The 13242-nt window shown below is 44.3% G+C and overlaps 1 protein-coding gene across 3 annotated transcripts; it reads left to right on the forward strand.

The window, feature by feature from the left end:
• The first annotated feature begins 352 nt into the window (after window positions 1–352).
• Window positions 353–12903, forward strand: LOC123029845 (keratin, type II cytoskeletal 5-like). Of its 3 annotated transcripts, none has more exons than XM_044443206.1 (10): window positions 353–916; window positions 3184–3398; window positions 4806–4866; window positions 5201–5296; window positions 7567–7731; window positions 9107–9232; window positions 11118–11338; window positions 12229–12260; window positions 12404–12547; window positions 12599–12903. In XM_044443206.1, the coding sequence occupies exons 1-10, from the start codon at window positions 353–355 to the stop codon at window positions 12703–12705; spliced, it is 1731 nt and encodes a 576-aa protein (XP_044299141.1). In that variant the 3' UTR covers window positions 12706–12903. The 3 variants fall into 3 exon arrangements, with proteins under 3 accessions (XP_044299141.1, XP_044299140.1, XP_044299139.1); XM_044443205.1 differs by having other exon boundaries at window positions 12404–12445; window positions 12488–12903; XM_044443204.1 differs by having other exon boundaries at window positions 12404–12903.
• The last annotated feature ends 339 nt before the right edge of the window (window positions 12904–13242 follow it).

A 13242-nucleotide genomic window follows, 5' to 3' on the forward strand; every position in this document is an offset into this window, starting at 1 on the left:
TTGTACTCCCCCCTCCACACACACACACACACACACACACACACACACACTTTGGAAAATGTTTATGACTTCATTGCTTTCTTCCCTGCAAACAAAGCCCCGCCACACAGACACGCCTTCAATTCGACTGGGGTGGGTACGTCTAATGAGACAAGTTGCTGCAAGGCACATCAAGCATGTATCTCAGGTTGCCTTGGATCCTGTGCCAGGTCCTTTCCCAAACAGATAAAAGGAGAGGCTTCCCACTCCTCTGCATCAGAGGGGTTCTGCCTTCTTCGTACTCCGCTCTTTCCCCGCAGCCTCTGCTTATACACAACACCTTTCTTCAACCTTCTCTTGGAACAAAAGCAAAATGAGTCGCGTATCCTATCGAGCATCCACTGGAGGAACTAGCAGAGGTTTCACCTCTGGCTCTGCAATTGTCGGTGGTGGTGGTGGTGGTGGTGGGAGATCGAGCTACAGCTCCTACTCCGTCACTCGGGTTGGAGGAGCAAGAGGAGGTGGTGGTGGCTATGGAGTCGGTGGTGGATTTGGCAGCCGAAGTCTGTACAACCTGGGCGGAAGCAAGCGAATCTCCTATAGTACCATGGGCGGAGGCTACCGAGGTGGCTTTGGTGGAGGTGCTGGTGCTGGTGCAGGAGCAGGCTTTGGCTATGGTGTTGGTCTTGGCGCAGGTGGCGGTGGTGGCTTTGGTTTTGGAGGGCCTGGCTTTGTGATGGCCGGACCAGGTTTTCCTGGAAGAGCTGGCCCAGGATTCCCAGTGTGTCCACCCGGAGGCATCCAAGAGGTGACCGTCAACCAGCACCTCCTGCAACCTCTCCACCTTGAGATCGACCCAGAGATTCAGAGGGTGCGCACTCAAGAAAGGGAACAGATCAAGACCCTCAACAACAAATTTGCCTCCTTCATCGACAAGGTAAGTGCACGGATTAGTACCTCCTTGAGAGTTTGTGCCTTTGAGACATTAAATCTGAGCTGACTCATTGCAATGTCATTCTGCCCATAGAATGCCTTTTCAAGGTAATCACTTTTATACAGGATGTGGTTGCTTCTTTGTGAGGCCACATCCAAAGCAGACACATGAGTAACAATGGGCAACCACTCCTAGCGTCATCTAAAGGTATAGGAGCCTAGGAAGCTGCCTTAGGCACAGCCAGAGCCTTGCTCCACCTAGTCTAGTATTGTCGACACTGACCGGCAGCAATGGCTCTCCAGGGCTTCAGGCAGGAATCTTTCCCAGACCAATCTTAAAATGCCAAGGAATGAACCAGGGACCTTCTGCAGGCAAAACATGCCCTCGGCTGCTGAGCCATGGCTCTTGCTGTCAAGGAGTCAATACTTTCAACTTGCCTCCTGGTTACGGGGCTGGAAACGCAGGACACTGGCAGACAGCATACAAACCCATGATTGCCTTGTAAAGTATTGGCTGGAAGTCCATTGCCTTCCTTTTGGCCACTCAGTGACCCTGCTTTGAAACCAAGAGGGCTGTCAGCATGTACGATGAATGGTCCAGCAGCATTTCCGCTTCTGGCGGGGCTGCCAGGCAATGCCTCAGCTTCATGGACATGGGCGTTCTTCAGTGGAGGGCTGAAGAACAGAATATATTTCCAGCCCCATGGCTACTGTGTGGAGAATCTGCCCAATCAATCGAGAGACCTGCAGTCTGGGCTGGTGTCCTTATGAGTGACTGCACATAAAACAAGGCAATTCATTATTGCTACTCTTCTTAATTCATGTTATTCATGCCATCTGGGCTTCTCCAAAGATCCTGGGGAAAACCTTCAAAAATCTCTTTCAAAAATAGATGGTACTTCTGGCCTGTGAGAAGGGAGACCAGGGGTAGATGCTTTGTTGCTAACTGCAGATAGAGGTTGCCTATTCCTGGAGGCTTCTGAGTGCTTCTAAATCCTCTCTGCATGGCTGAAGAAAAGGATGCCAGCTAGAAAAATCGCTGGGGAGGAACTGAGAGAAAGAGAACTGAAGACTAAACTCTGCAGTCCATATCACAGCCTGATCTTCATTTCTGAAGAGGAGCACCCCACCTGTTTATGGCTCCTTTATGCTTTGAATGAAGCAATGAAACTCTTTGCAACTGACTCGAGAGACTGGAGAGCCAGTGTGATGGCATCAGAGCAAGAGTTTCCTGGGAGCTGGCTTAGCAAGATCAAAAAGTTGTGTGTGTGTGTGTGTCTGTCTATCTGTCTATCAAATCTCCCAAAACCCGATTTTGAAAGTTTGCTGATGAATGTGAGTGTGTGCAAAGAACAGACCTTTCCATGTTCCCTGGAGCAGCAGCTCCCTTCCTGTTGAACAAGCATGTACATCACTTGAGGATGTTTCGGCCTCATTTTACTTACTACGGTTGTCAATATCTTCATCATCATTGTGTGCTTGCTGGGAATCTGGCAGCAACCAAATTTCCAGCAAAGACTGCCTTTCTCCCCAGCCAGTTTTTATTTCCACAAGATGTAGTGATGGCCACCAATGTGGGTGGTGCTGAAATTCATGAAGGAGAGGCTATATACACCCATGTGCATCAGTGCTGGGGAACATGGGTGGGAGAACTTCTCCTTGTGGGACTCTGTGAGCAACCAGTTGGCCCCTGCAGAAACAGAATGCAGGAAGGGCTCAGTGGAACATTGGCCTTATGTTCTTAGATCCTTATAATTATAATTACATTGTATTTATACCCCATCCTTTTTTCTCTTGTGAGGAAATCAAGGTAGTTGGGCTCCATTTTACCCTTGCAACAAGAACCCTCTGAGGTAGGTTGGGCTGAGAGCCTGTGACTGGCTCAAAGTCACCCGCTGAACTTCATGGCCAAGTGGGGACCTAATATCCGGATGTCCAGTCCAACACTCTAGCTACCCACACCACACTTACACTGCTCCCTCTCCCAAGGAGTGTACAATCTCCTTGACAGGAAGAACAAGAGACAAATAGACAATTGAGAGAGGCAGGAGGAAAAAGAGATTAACATGAGAAGACTCATGATTTCAGCTTTGTTTTAATAGGGGATAAGAACTAAAGGGTGGAGTAATCCAAGTGAGACATGTATCATTCTATGTACTATTGTCTCCATTTCCGTCTCACTCAACAGTCTTTCCTCTTCTTTCCTGTGGAATTCTACATCATTTATAATCTTTAGAGCATTACCAACTCCCCTCCTATTCTGTCTTGTAGGTCCGATTCCTGGAACAGCAAAATAAAGTCCTTGAAACCAAATGGGATCTGTTACAACAGCAGGGGATAACAGTTCGGCAAAGCAACATCGAACCCCTTATGGAATCATATATTGCCGGTCTCAGGAAGCAACTGGATGCTCTGCAAAATGACCGGGCAAGGTTGGACTCTGAACTGAGGAACATGCAAGATATGGTGGAGGACTATAAGAACAAGTAAGAATCTGTCCATTCTAGAACACATGAAGGGGGACATTAAGTCTAACATATCTGTAAATAAATGTTCAACATTTATTGTTGGATGTGCAGCCCGATCCTGTGCTTTTTAATTCTGAACTTGCTCCAGGCTTGCTCCAAAGTAAGTTTGAATAGGGTTGCTGCCTTAGATATGGTAAAAATCTGAACACATATATTGGTCAGCTCGATTCTGAATGCATACACTGGTCAACGTGAATCTGAATAGTCGGCACATTCAGTTCATCTCAAAATGCCAAGCAAGCAAAATGTTCAAAAATCAATGATCGGGGAAAATCCTGCGGGCAGCCACTGCTCCTCTCTGAGCTGCCGTAACTGGGATCTGCACAGCACACAAAAGTGCCTCTTTTCTTTTCTGGTTATTTGAGAGCCAAATTTTGCTCTGCTTGACTGGATCAAAATAGAACAGCTAGGGCATGTGAATACACATACCACATTACAAAGAACATTACATTACTTTGAAAATTGTATCCACATGTTTCCTTCTGCTTGAACAGTCATTGCACTTGAGTCAATAAAAGTTTTTGCTGTTCAAGACTGGGCAGAGGCCATTGGTGATATAGGGTAGCTAGAAGAGATAGATTAATACATCATAAGTACCACTTTTCTATCAAAATGCATAAGATGATTTACAACAGACAACTTGCAATAGCTATAATATGCATAGAGTGATTAGCTAGACAGACAATGCATTATCCTAGTTTCTGCTAATCACATCGCAATACTGCTCTGAACACCTTTTTATCATTCCATTATCTCTTTTATCTATTCCAAACTTACATACCTTTTGAAATCCATTTGCTGGAGGGCAAAATAAACCAGTGCGAAGTCTGGCACCGAACTATTTCGCATAAACCTGCCAGCACAAATACTTCCAGGCTTTCTCTAGCTAATGCCAGCTCCACCCTGCCCACTAGTTGGATTGATTTGGCCCGCAGTCATGAAGTTTCATCAGAGGATGCCTTTAAAATAACATGCTTTTCTTGCCAAACCTATCTAAACAAAGTGAATGAATCCGTTCTACTACGGGTGTCTGTTCCACTAGCAGGTGCCTGGCTGTGGATCCAGCTTTGGGTGCTGTAAATCTGTCACTCCACAGTGGAAGTCCTAATCATGGTCTAGTCAGTGCCAGATGGTGCTTCTGCAAGGATTAATACCTGGAAAGAACAAATTAGGGAGATCTTCAAGGGGGTAAAAATCCAGCCCATCATCACAGACAGAATGTCCTGGAGAATGTTCTTGAAGTGTGGACAGAAGATCTGCTTACTGGACAAAGGGCTATCTTGGTGTACCTTGCTTCTACTTGCTAAATTGGGGTCTCACATTGAGGTTACTAATGCCACTTTTTTTTCTTCATTGTCCTAACAGATATGAAGATGAAATTAACAAACGTACAGGTGCAGAGAATGAATTTGTGGTGCTCAAGAAGGTAAATGTTACTTTTCTCATCACAGAAAAGACAATAGTATAAAAAGCAGTCACCTCAAGCTGTATCCAAGCAAAGCTCAGAACTGTATCTCCTAGCTCAGAGCTGTCAAGTCTGTAGAAACCTGGATCATTCCTACATTCAAAAATGTATTTTGGGCTTTCTTAAGAAGTGCTGAGTCCAAACGAACCAAATCAGAAATCCAATTAATGGCCACACTGTTGCATTCTTCATGAGATTAAAAAGGAAATACTGAAATCTGCTGCATTGTTTCAAAATGTCCTTCTCAGTGAGTTTTATTTCCATCCAAATGTGATTGTTTCCTTATTTCCTGCAGGATGTTGATGGAGCCTACATGAACAAGATTGAACTTGGTAGCAAAGCAGATGCTCTCAATGATGAAATTGAGTTCCTGAAAGCACTGTACCATCTGGTGAGGATGTTTCTTTATCGTTTTATGTGCTACCAAGTCATCTCCAATTTAGGGCAAGCCCGTGAAGAAAAGCCTTCCAAAATACCCTGTGCATGACATTCCTGCTTCTACATTCTGCATCAAAAGCTGTGACTTCCATTATCATTTCCATCCATCTCCTGGTTGGTCTTCTTCTTCTTCTTCTTCTTCCTCTGCCTTTGACTTTCCCTAGCATGATAGTCTTCTCCAGGAAGTCTTAGCTTCTCATGATGTGTCAAAAGTATGACAGCCTCCCATTTGTCATATTTGCTTTTAGGGAAAAATCTGGTTTAATCCACCCACTTGTTTGTCTTTCTGTCAGTTCAGGGTGTTTGCAAGGTTCTCCTCCAGTACCATCTTCCAAACACATCAATTTTCTTCCATTAGGCACTACAGAAATAAACTTTTAGAGCTGAAATGGACGCTAGAGCATCCAACTCAATGTGGTCCACTCTGGCCAGTGCCCATATCGCTCTAATATATCTTTCTAAGCCCTGTTAACTGGAGAAACCAGGAACAGAAGCTGGGGCTTTCAACAATATGCAGCGAAGCACTGAACTATGGTTCCACTGCAGAACGTAAAGACAATGAACCCTGGACCCCCTTGGAGCAGCTGTAACTGGGAATATATAATTGAATTCCTTCTTCATGGCCAGTTCTCTTAAGTTTGGATTTGTTTTTAAGTTGGCTAGAGATATAATGGAAGAGGGAATTCCAAAATGGTTCCCCTGGAAATTCAGAAAGGAGATTTTTTTATTGATACAAATGAAGCCTCCTTCCCCAGACCTTTCAAAACATTGTTTATCATATTTAGAATTTAAGATTATATTACACTGAATGGCTCTGAATATAGGATTGGGAAACTGCTCCACTGGGTTCAAGAGAACAGTCTTGAAGACTCAGATTTGGAGTCTTCCTTTCAGAAGTATGCTCACCTGCTTCTCAGACATTAGGCGTGACAAAAACAATTCCAAGTTAGTGACATTACCTCTTTCACAAACAAAACAGGCTAAATGCCAATAAAAAATAAACATTGCTTTGTTTTCTGACAACAGTGGTAGAGCAGGGCATGTGGGAATCTCCTAAGATGTTCACACTGGCAAGTTTAAGATGAGAAAAATAGGTGCTTCACTATGGAAACTTTGAGAACATAGTTTCCTTAGGAAATGCAGCTGTTCCCATGGGGATTTGTACATGCCTATCTGTTTCCACCTGCCTTTGCTAATCTATTAGATGAGATGAATAGATTTTAAGGCAAGCAGAGACTCAGTGACATTAATTGTCACATCTTGTGCAATACATGCACCAGTTCCACCAGCTATTACTGGATCAAGGCAGATAATCTGTCTCTGAATAATGCTTCTCCTTTGGGAAGATGTCTAGTCTGGGCTTGAAAAGATCCACCCCCTCTCTTGGCAACCTCTCCAAGTCATATTAATAATTTTCATTGGGAAACATTTGTAAATGATACCATCTATTCAATTTGAGTTTAGCTTCCAGCTGTCAGGAATAATAACAGTAATAATGATGCCAATATAATACTAATGCCAAATAAGGGAAGCCACACTTAGAATTTAATAACAGTGATATAAAACCACAAGTGCTTTCTTCCCCTCCCCCTCAATTTGCTCATTAACAAGGGATATGAGCTTGCCTGATCATGTTTATTCCTTGTATTTCAATGTATGAAAGTGGTGGAAAAAGCTGCAGATTGCCAGAAATATATGGGAGGCTTATGTTTCAAAAGCAGTTCTTTTGTTGACTGTGAAATTAAGTTATGCTAAAATCTCAAATACTAAAGGTGTAAAAGTACCACAATGCAATGTGAAAGGGACAATAATGGAGAATCGCTAAATCAAATAAAATCCCGAACAGGGCATTTTGAGAGGGGTGAAATTTGAATCTTAGTATACATTGGAATCCTTGCAAGCCCCATCTAAGCTAGGAGGATTTTGCTTAGTTTTCCCCCATTTTTAACCACCACTTTCTTCAAATTATTATTATTATTAAAAACTTTTGTATGCTGTCCTTTATATAAGTATCTCAGGATGGCTAACAGCAATTTAAAAGAACAATTTAAAACATCTAATAACATCCAATAACAAATTAAGACAGTAATACTGTGTAAAACAATAAATAAACATCAAATAAATCAGACTGAATCAAAACAAAACAAAACAAAACAAAGCAAATCTGATTTTTTTTTTTTTTTAATCCCACAAGTTCTGATGCAAGATTTCTCTCCTGTGCAGGAACTGTCTCAGATGCAGCAGCAGGTTTCGGATACCTCCGTCGTTCTCCAAATGGACAACAACAGGAACCTGGACCTCAACAGCATCATTGCTGAGGTCAAGGCACAGTATGAAGACATTGCTAACAGGAGCCGAACTGAGGCGGAATCCTGGTATCAAAGCAAGGTGAGTAGCTAAGGCCGTAAGGACCCTGTCCTCTGGCGTTCAGGCGCTCTCCAGGTGGCCATAAGAAAGGCTGCAGTGCCAGGGCAAGGCACCCTCCACTGCCCTCGCTGTCGGTAGGTTCTTCCCGGGCTGGCCGCAGCTCCAAGGAGGAAAGGCCAGCTTTGGAGCCGGCGCCAGCGGGATGTTCTGGGAGATGGGGAGGGAAGCAGTGAGGCTGCACCAGAATGCCAGGGAGCCTGGTGGGGCCCCAGCCTACCCCTCCCATGAACAAAAGGCACAGATGGCCAAGCCTGGCCGGTCCTGACTGAGCAGGTGTCCCTATGTGAAAGGACATGGCGGCACGATGGGAGTCCAGGAAAGACTCATGGAACTGGGTGAAGAGTAGCAAAGCAGGTTATTGTTCATAGCCCACTCAGGGAGCCATGCGGCTAATGCAGCAGGCGAAAAATCCAATAAATAGATAAATCCGGAACTCCTTGGCTGGGGAGCCATGAAAGCTTCCCTCCTCCACTCTTGGCCAGTTCAGGCAGAAGGAAGTGCATGTCTCAGGCGGCCAGTCACAAGTAATTAAGGACTCCATGCTATGCTTGTTCGGCAGAAATAATACTTACAATTCCCTGTGTACACCGTGTAGGAATTATTTTTGCCTAATCATGCACTGGATTTTCCTTTAATTATTGCCCCTTTTGACTGGAAGGAAGCAGGGAGGGACCTCCTCAGGGTCCAAAACTTCTCCGGTCATTCTTACTGTTTGTGGAAGTGAAGGTTCAGCAGCAGCAGCCTAACCTGGAAGAATACTTGAAAGATACACTTTGTTTGATTGTCTGACTGCTCCGGCCATTAGGAAGAAATTCTTGATTTTCAACTGAAATCTGCCTTCCTACAATTTAAGGCCACTATTTTGTGTCTTGCAGGATAGAATACAGGTCACAGCCATGTTCCTTGCACAAGCCTTTAAGTTCCTGAAAGGTGTTATCACACCTCTCCTCTTCTCTGCTCGAGACTAAATATGGCCCGTTCCTTACTGGTGCTCCAGAAGGAGAAGGGCTGGGCCTGTGGCCATGTGGAATTCTGTAGGCAGCTCCGTAGGGTTGGCGTTCTAGCCATCTCTCCTCCAGTGTCCGTCTTGCCTCTCTGAAAGCCGTTCCACCACACTCCAGCTAGTAAGACCAAGGAACAGGCAGATGGTTCTGGTATGCATGCCATAAGAAGAGCCATGCACTTAGGAACAATCTCTGTCACGGGTGCTCCGCGAGAGCGGGGAATAAGTTTAGCCCCCACCCTTTGGGCATTTTTCCTTTGTGTCCTCATGATGATAACTTTATATAATGTTTGAAATTCTATCTTTCTTGTGCTCTTGTTTGCTCCAAATTAGTATGAAGAGCTACAGGTCTCCGCTGGGCGCCATGGTGATGACCTTCGCAGTACAAAGACAGAAATCACTGAGCTTAACCGGGTGATCCAGAGGCTGAGGAGTGAAATTGATGCCTTGAAGAAGCAGGTAAAAGTTGGATGCAACTTGCTGCTTAATGCACAAGGCAGGCTGGTGAACTGCTGTGCTTTATACAGTGCTGAGTAATCGGTTTGTTTCACTTGCAGTGGACAAACCAGGCATTTTTCTGTGTGGTAGCCTAGGATACTCCCTGCATGTAGAAAAGAAGCAAATCAGGGAGAAGGCTTCACTGCATACTCTTCCATGCTAAAGCGGAGAAGGGTCTTTCTGATAAGTATTAAAATATCCATCTTCCCTCTCCAAGCAGTCCTATGTGGTGCAGCTGAGAAAAAAGATCAACTATCTGATTGTGTGGGTTCTATAAACTGGTTCTAAATCACTGACAACAAATGAAACTGAAACGAACCAAGCTCTAAACTGTAAGCTAGGCTGAAAATGCATGTTCCTCTAAACCTTGGTTTTTCATGCACCACATAAAATCAAGGCTTACCATTTCTAGTTTTTCTACTTCCACACGACACTTTGCTGTTAGCATTGCTAGTAATACAGTTCTCATTGCACTGTGTCCCAGCACAGTTGCACAAGAGTTGGACTCCGGACCTCCATCACTGACTTTCCAATATCTCCCAGGGATTCCCTTCATCATTCTTCTGCCCCAGTCGGCAAAGTGCACAGAATGCTCACGACCACTGCATTTCAGTTATCTCTGACCTCAGTATTGTGATTGCCACCTCCTGCACTCCCACAACTGCGTGTGAGAGAGCACATGTGTGTCCCCCACTGGAAGTAATTTTCCTGAGGCACGGCAGAGACATTAGGAAAAGTCACTGCTATCACAGAAACTATGTATTGCGACCCAAACGTTTGTGGATGATAGCCCATAGCAACAAATAGATACAGTAGAATTAAAGTTTATGCCATGAAGTTTTTTCTAGAATATATTTGTGAATGTTATGGTATAAGACTCTGTTGTTTTGGCCACGGTATAGTAATACAACTGCCTCTCTAGAAATTAAGAAATCATTGCTTTCTCTTTTTCTTTTTGGAAATGTATTTCCGAACTTTATTCTTAACTTTGGTTTTATATATGTGTATACTCGGCTACCATGAGCCAACATTTGAATAGTTTCTATATTTTCAGTATAAACAAATTGGAGGAGATAGATTATAGACTTTGGAAAATGTTTCCATTGGAAACATTGCTTTTGAAATACTTTTGAAGGCATAAATGTAGGCAAGGAGGTGGCAAGACAGTAAATCCAGAGGCAACACCACACTTACAGTGGAAGACTTGTAGAGGCATACAATTTTGCGCATGAAATATTGCAAAACTGCACTTAATCAAACTGCCTGCAGCACTTCTGCTTTCATTGTTTCTAATGCCAATGGGAGCAACCCACACAGTGAAGACAATGCATCTATTAGGCTACACGTTCTGGCACATGATAATGTAATCTGGCATGCCAGCACAACAGGGTTGGGGAATTTGCGACCCTTGAGATGTTGTTCCACCACAACACCCATCATCTCAAAAAACTGGCCATGGTGGCTGAGACTAATGGAAGTGGTAGACTAACAACATATGGAAAGCCACAAGTTTTCCGCCCCTGGGTTCTGTGTCCATGATTACGCAAATGGCATTATAGTTGCAGAAGCTCTTGTTGCAGGTCCATGCTTTGGGGTCAGGGTTTGCTTCAACAGCTGATCATCCACTGCATTTTACTGGGCTTACTCATGAATGTGGTGGCTAGAAGGCTTATTCCTCCTGAAAGAGCCACGTGGACCACATTGCAACCATTTCTTGGGGATGTCTCCTCTACAGCCATTTCAGGAGTAGCACCCAGAAGTTGCTATCAAACATTATTTGAGAATTATCCTGTAGACTGCCCTTCCATCATCATCATCAGCTTTCTTGTCTTTTCCCCATCCCCAGTGTGCCAATCTTCAGGCAGCCATTTCTGAGGCTGAGGATCGTGGAGAACTTGCCCTCAAGGATGCCAGGCACAAACTGAATGAATTGGAGGAAGCCCTGCAGAAATCGAAGCAGGACCTTGCACGACAACTCAAGGAATACCAGGAGCTGATGAACATCAAGCTGGCCCTGGATATTGAGATCGCCACCTACAGGAAACTGCTGGAAGGAGAGGAAATCAGGTAGGAGCAAGGAACAAAGCTCTTGAGAAATGTCCCTGACAGCTTCCTAAACTGATAGACCTTAGCCTTTCTTTTTATTTCTTTCAATGCCACCCTCCCACCCCACACTCACACACACAATGAAAACTGAGTACTCCTTCAGAGGCTTCACCTTTCATCTCAAATTTCACTTTGGACAAAGTTCAGCTGCAGCTTACATCTCAAGACTATGTTGTCTCATTGTGTAAACAGACCTTAACATCAGTTGGGTTCCCTGCTGGTTCCAGCTACACTATCATGACTTGGTGGCACAATTTCTAAACTTTTATTTGTCAGTGGACCAATCATATAACAGGTAGCCCTCAGCAGTGTTACTCCAGTGTACTCATTGACTGAAGTGCCAATGGAAGTGCATATTTCTACATGATACCCTTGAAACATCACACCCTGTTATCCTGCGGTATTTTTCATGCTAATTTAAGGTAGGCTTGAAGGTGATAGCGTTGCATTGGAGGAATTTTGCAAGAATCCATAAATATTTAGGTATTACCTACACCTTTGCCACAACCTTCCCTTCCCTTCCCTTCCCTTCCCTTCCCTTCCCTTCCCTTCCCATTTGCGTGATGTTTCTTTATTGCAACTTGTGTAATTCTGTATCTTATACATTGATATGTGTACCCCACTCCCCTGAGCAAGGCAAAGGTCTAAGGACTGAACCTACCCAAGTTTGGATTTCTTTGGAAGGAGAGATAATGGAGACTTATGGCACATTTGTAACATTTGTGTTTATTAACCAATGTACAATTTAAACATAGCCGGAGGCAGAATTTTAACAACCCACTTCCCCACATCATATACCCAGAGAAGTTATCTTAATTAATTATATTATTTTCTTCTTTTTTTACTCCTAGGCTGGCAGAAGGTGTTGGAAATGTGAGCTACTGTAAGTAACAGTTTGATTTCTAAGGGGTTTTTTTTGGAGGGGGGGGTTGTTTGTTTGTTTATTTTGCTAAAGAAGATTCTGAAGTTGATAATTCCTTTGAAGTTGTAGAAGAAACTTACCATTTCTTTGAAAATGTTTTTCAGCTGTGGTCAGCAACACCACCTCCACTGGATTTGCAGGAGGAAGCTCCCTTGCGCTGGGAGGAGGACTCGGAGGAGGACTCGGAGCAGGACTCGGAGGAGGACTCGGAGGTGGTGGTGGTGGCAGCATCAGCTACTCCATGAGTAGTGGTGGCGGCTACGGCGCAGGCGGGTTGGGTTCTGGGGTTAGCCTGGGAGGTGGTAGCAGCTACAGCACTGGAGGTGGCCGCATCTCCAGCGGTGGAGGAAGCTCCAGTGTGAAAATTGTATCAAAAACCACTTCCAGCAAGAAAGCCATCTATTAAAGGTTGGGCCCCTCCAGAAGGGCAAATCGCATCGCCAGCTGCCAGTCAAAGCTCTCCAACCCATTGTGTAAATAGCTCAGCAAACAGCTCTTCCCCTCTGATACTTTTGCCTTTTCCATACAAGTTTCACCTTTTCCATACAACCGGGTTCAGCTGCAGCAGGTAGGCTGTGAAAGAAGAGAGCTGACCGCATCAAGTGAACCCTCTACAGAACTCTTAAAAAGGGTCACTCTGTCTACATCAGTGGGAGAGCTGTTTGTGTCTCTGGGCAGAAATGCTGTTAGAATGGGCCGTCTGTGCAACGTGGATACAAGGATTAGGCAAAGGTTTGGTTCAGGCATCCCCTAAACAAACTATGCAATCCAGCTGTGTCAACAAAGCTCTTCTCCACATCTGCAGGGTAATTCCAAGTGTTCTCTTGAGGGAGGATCAAAGTTACACTAGATCTGTTTCTGCTAGCCTAAGATCTAGGAAGCTGCTAAATGATCCATTTTATTTGATCAATATCCTTACTCTAGTTTGCTATGTGTGTATAAA

Source organism: Varanus komodoensis, unplaced genomic scaffold, assembly GCF_004798865.1.
Source record: "Varanus komodoensis strain SLA01 unplaced genomic scaffold, ASM479886v1 scaffold41, whole genome shotgun sequence".
In the NCBI taxonomy this organism is placed as follows: domain Eukaryota; kingdom Metazoa; phylum Chordata; class Lepidosauria; order Squamata; family Varanidae; genus Varanus; species Varanus komodoensis.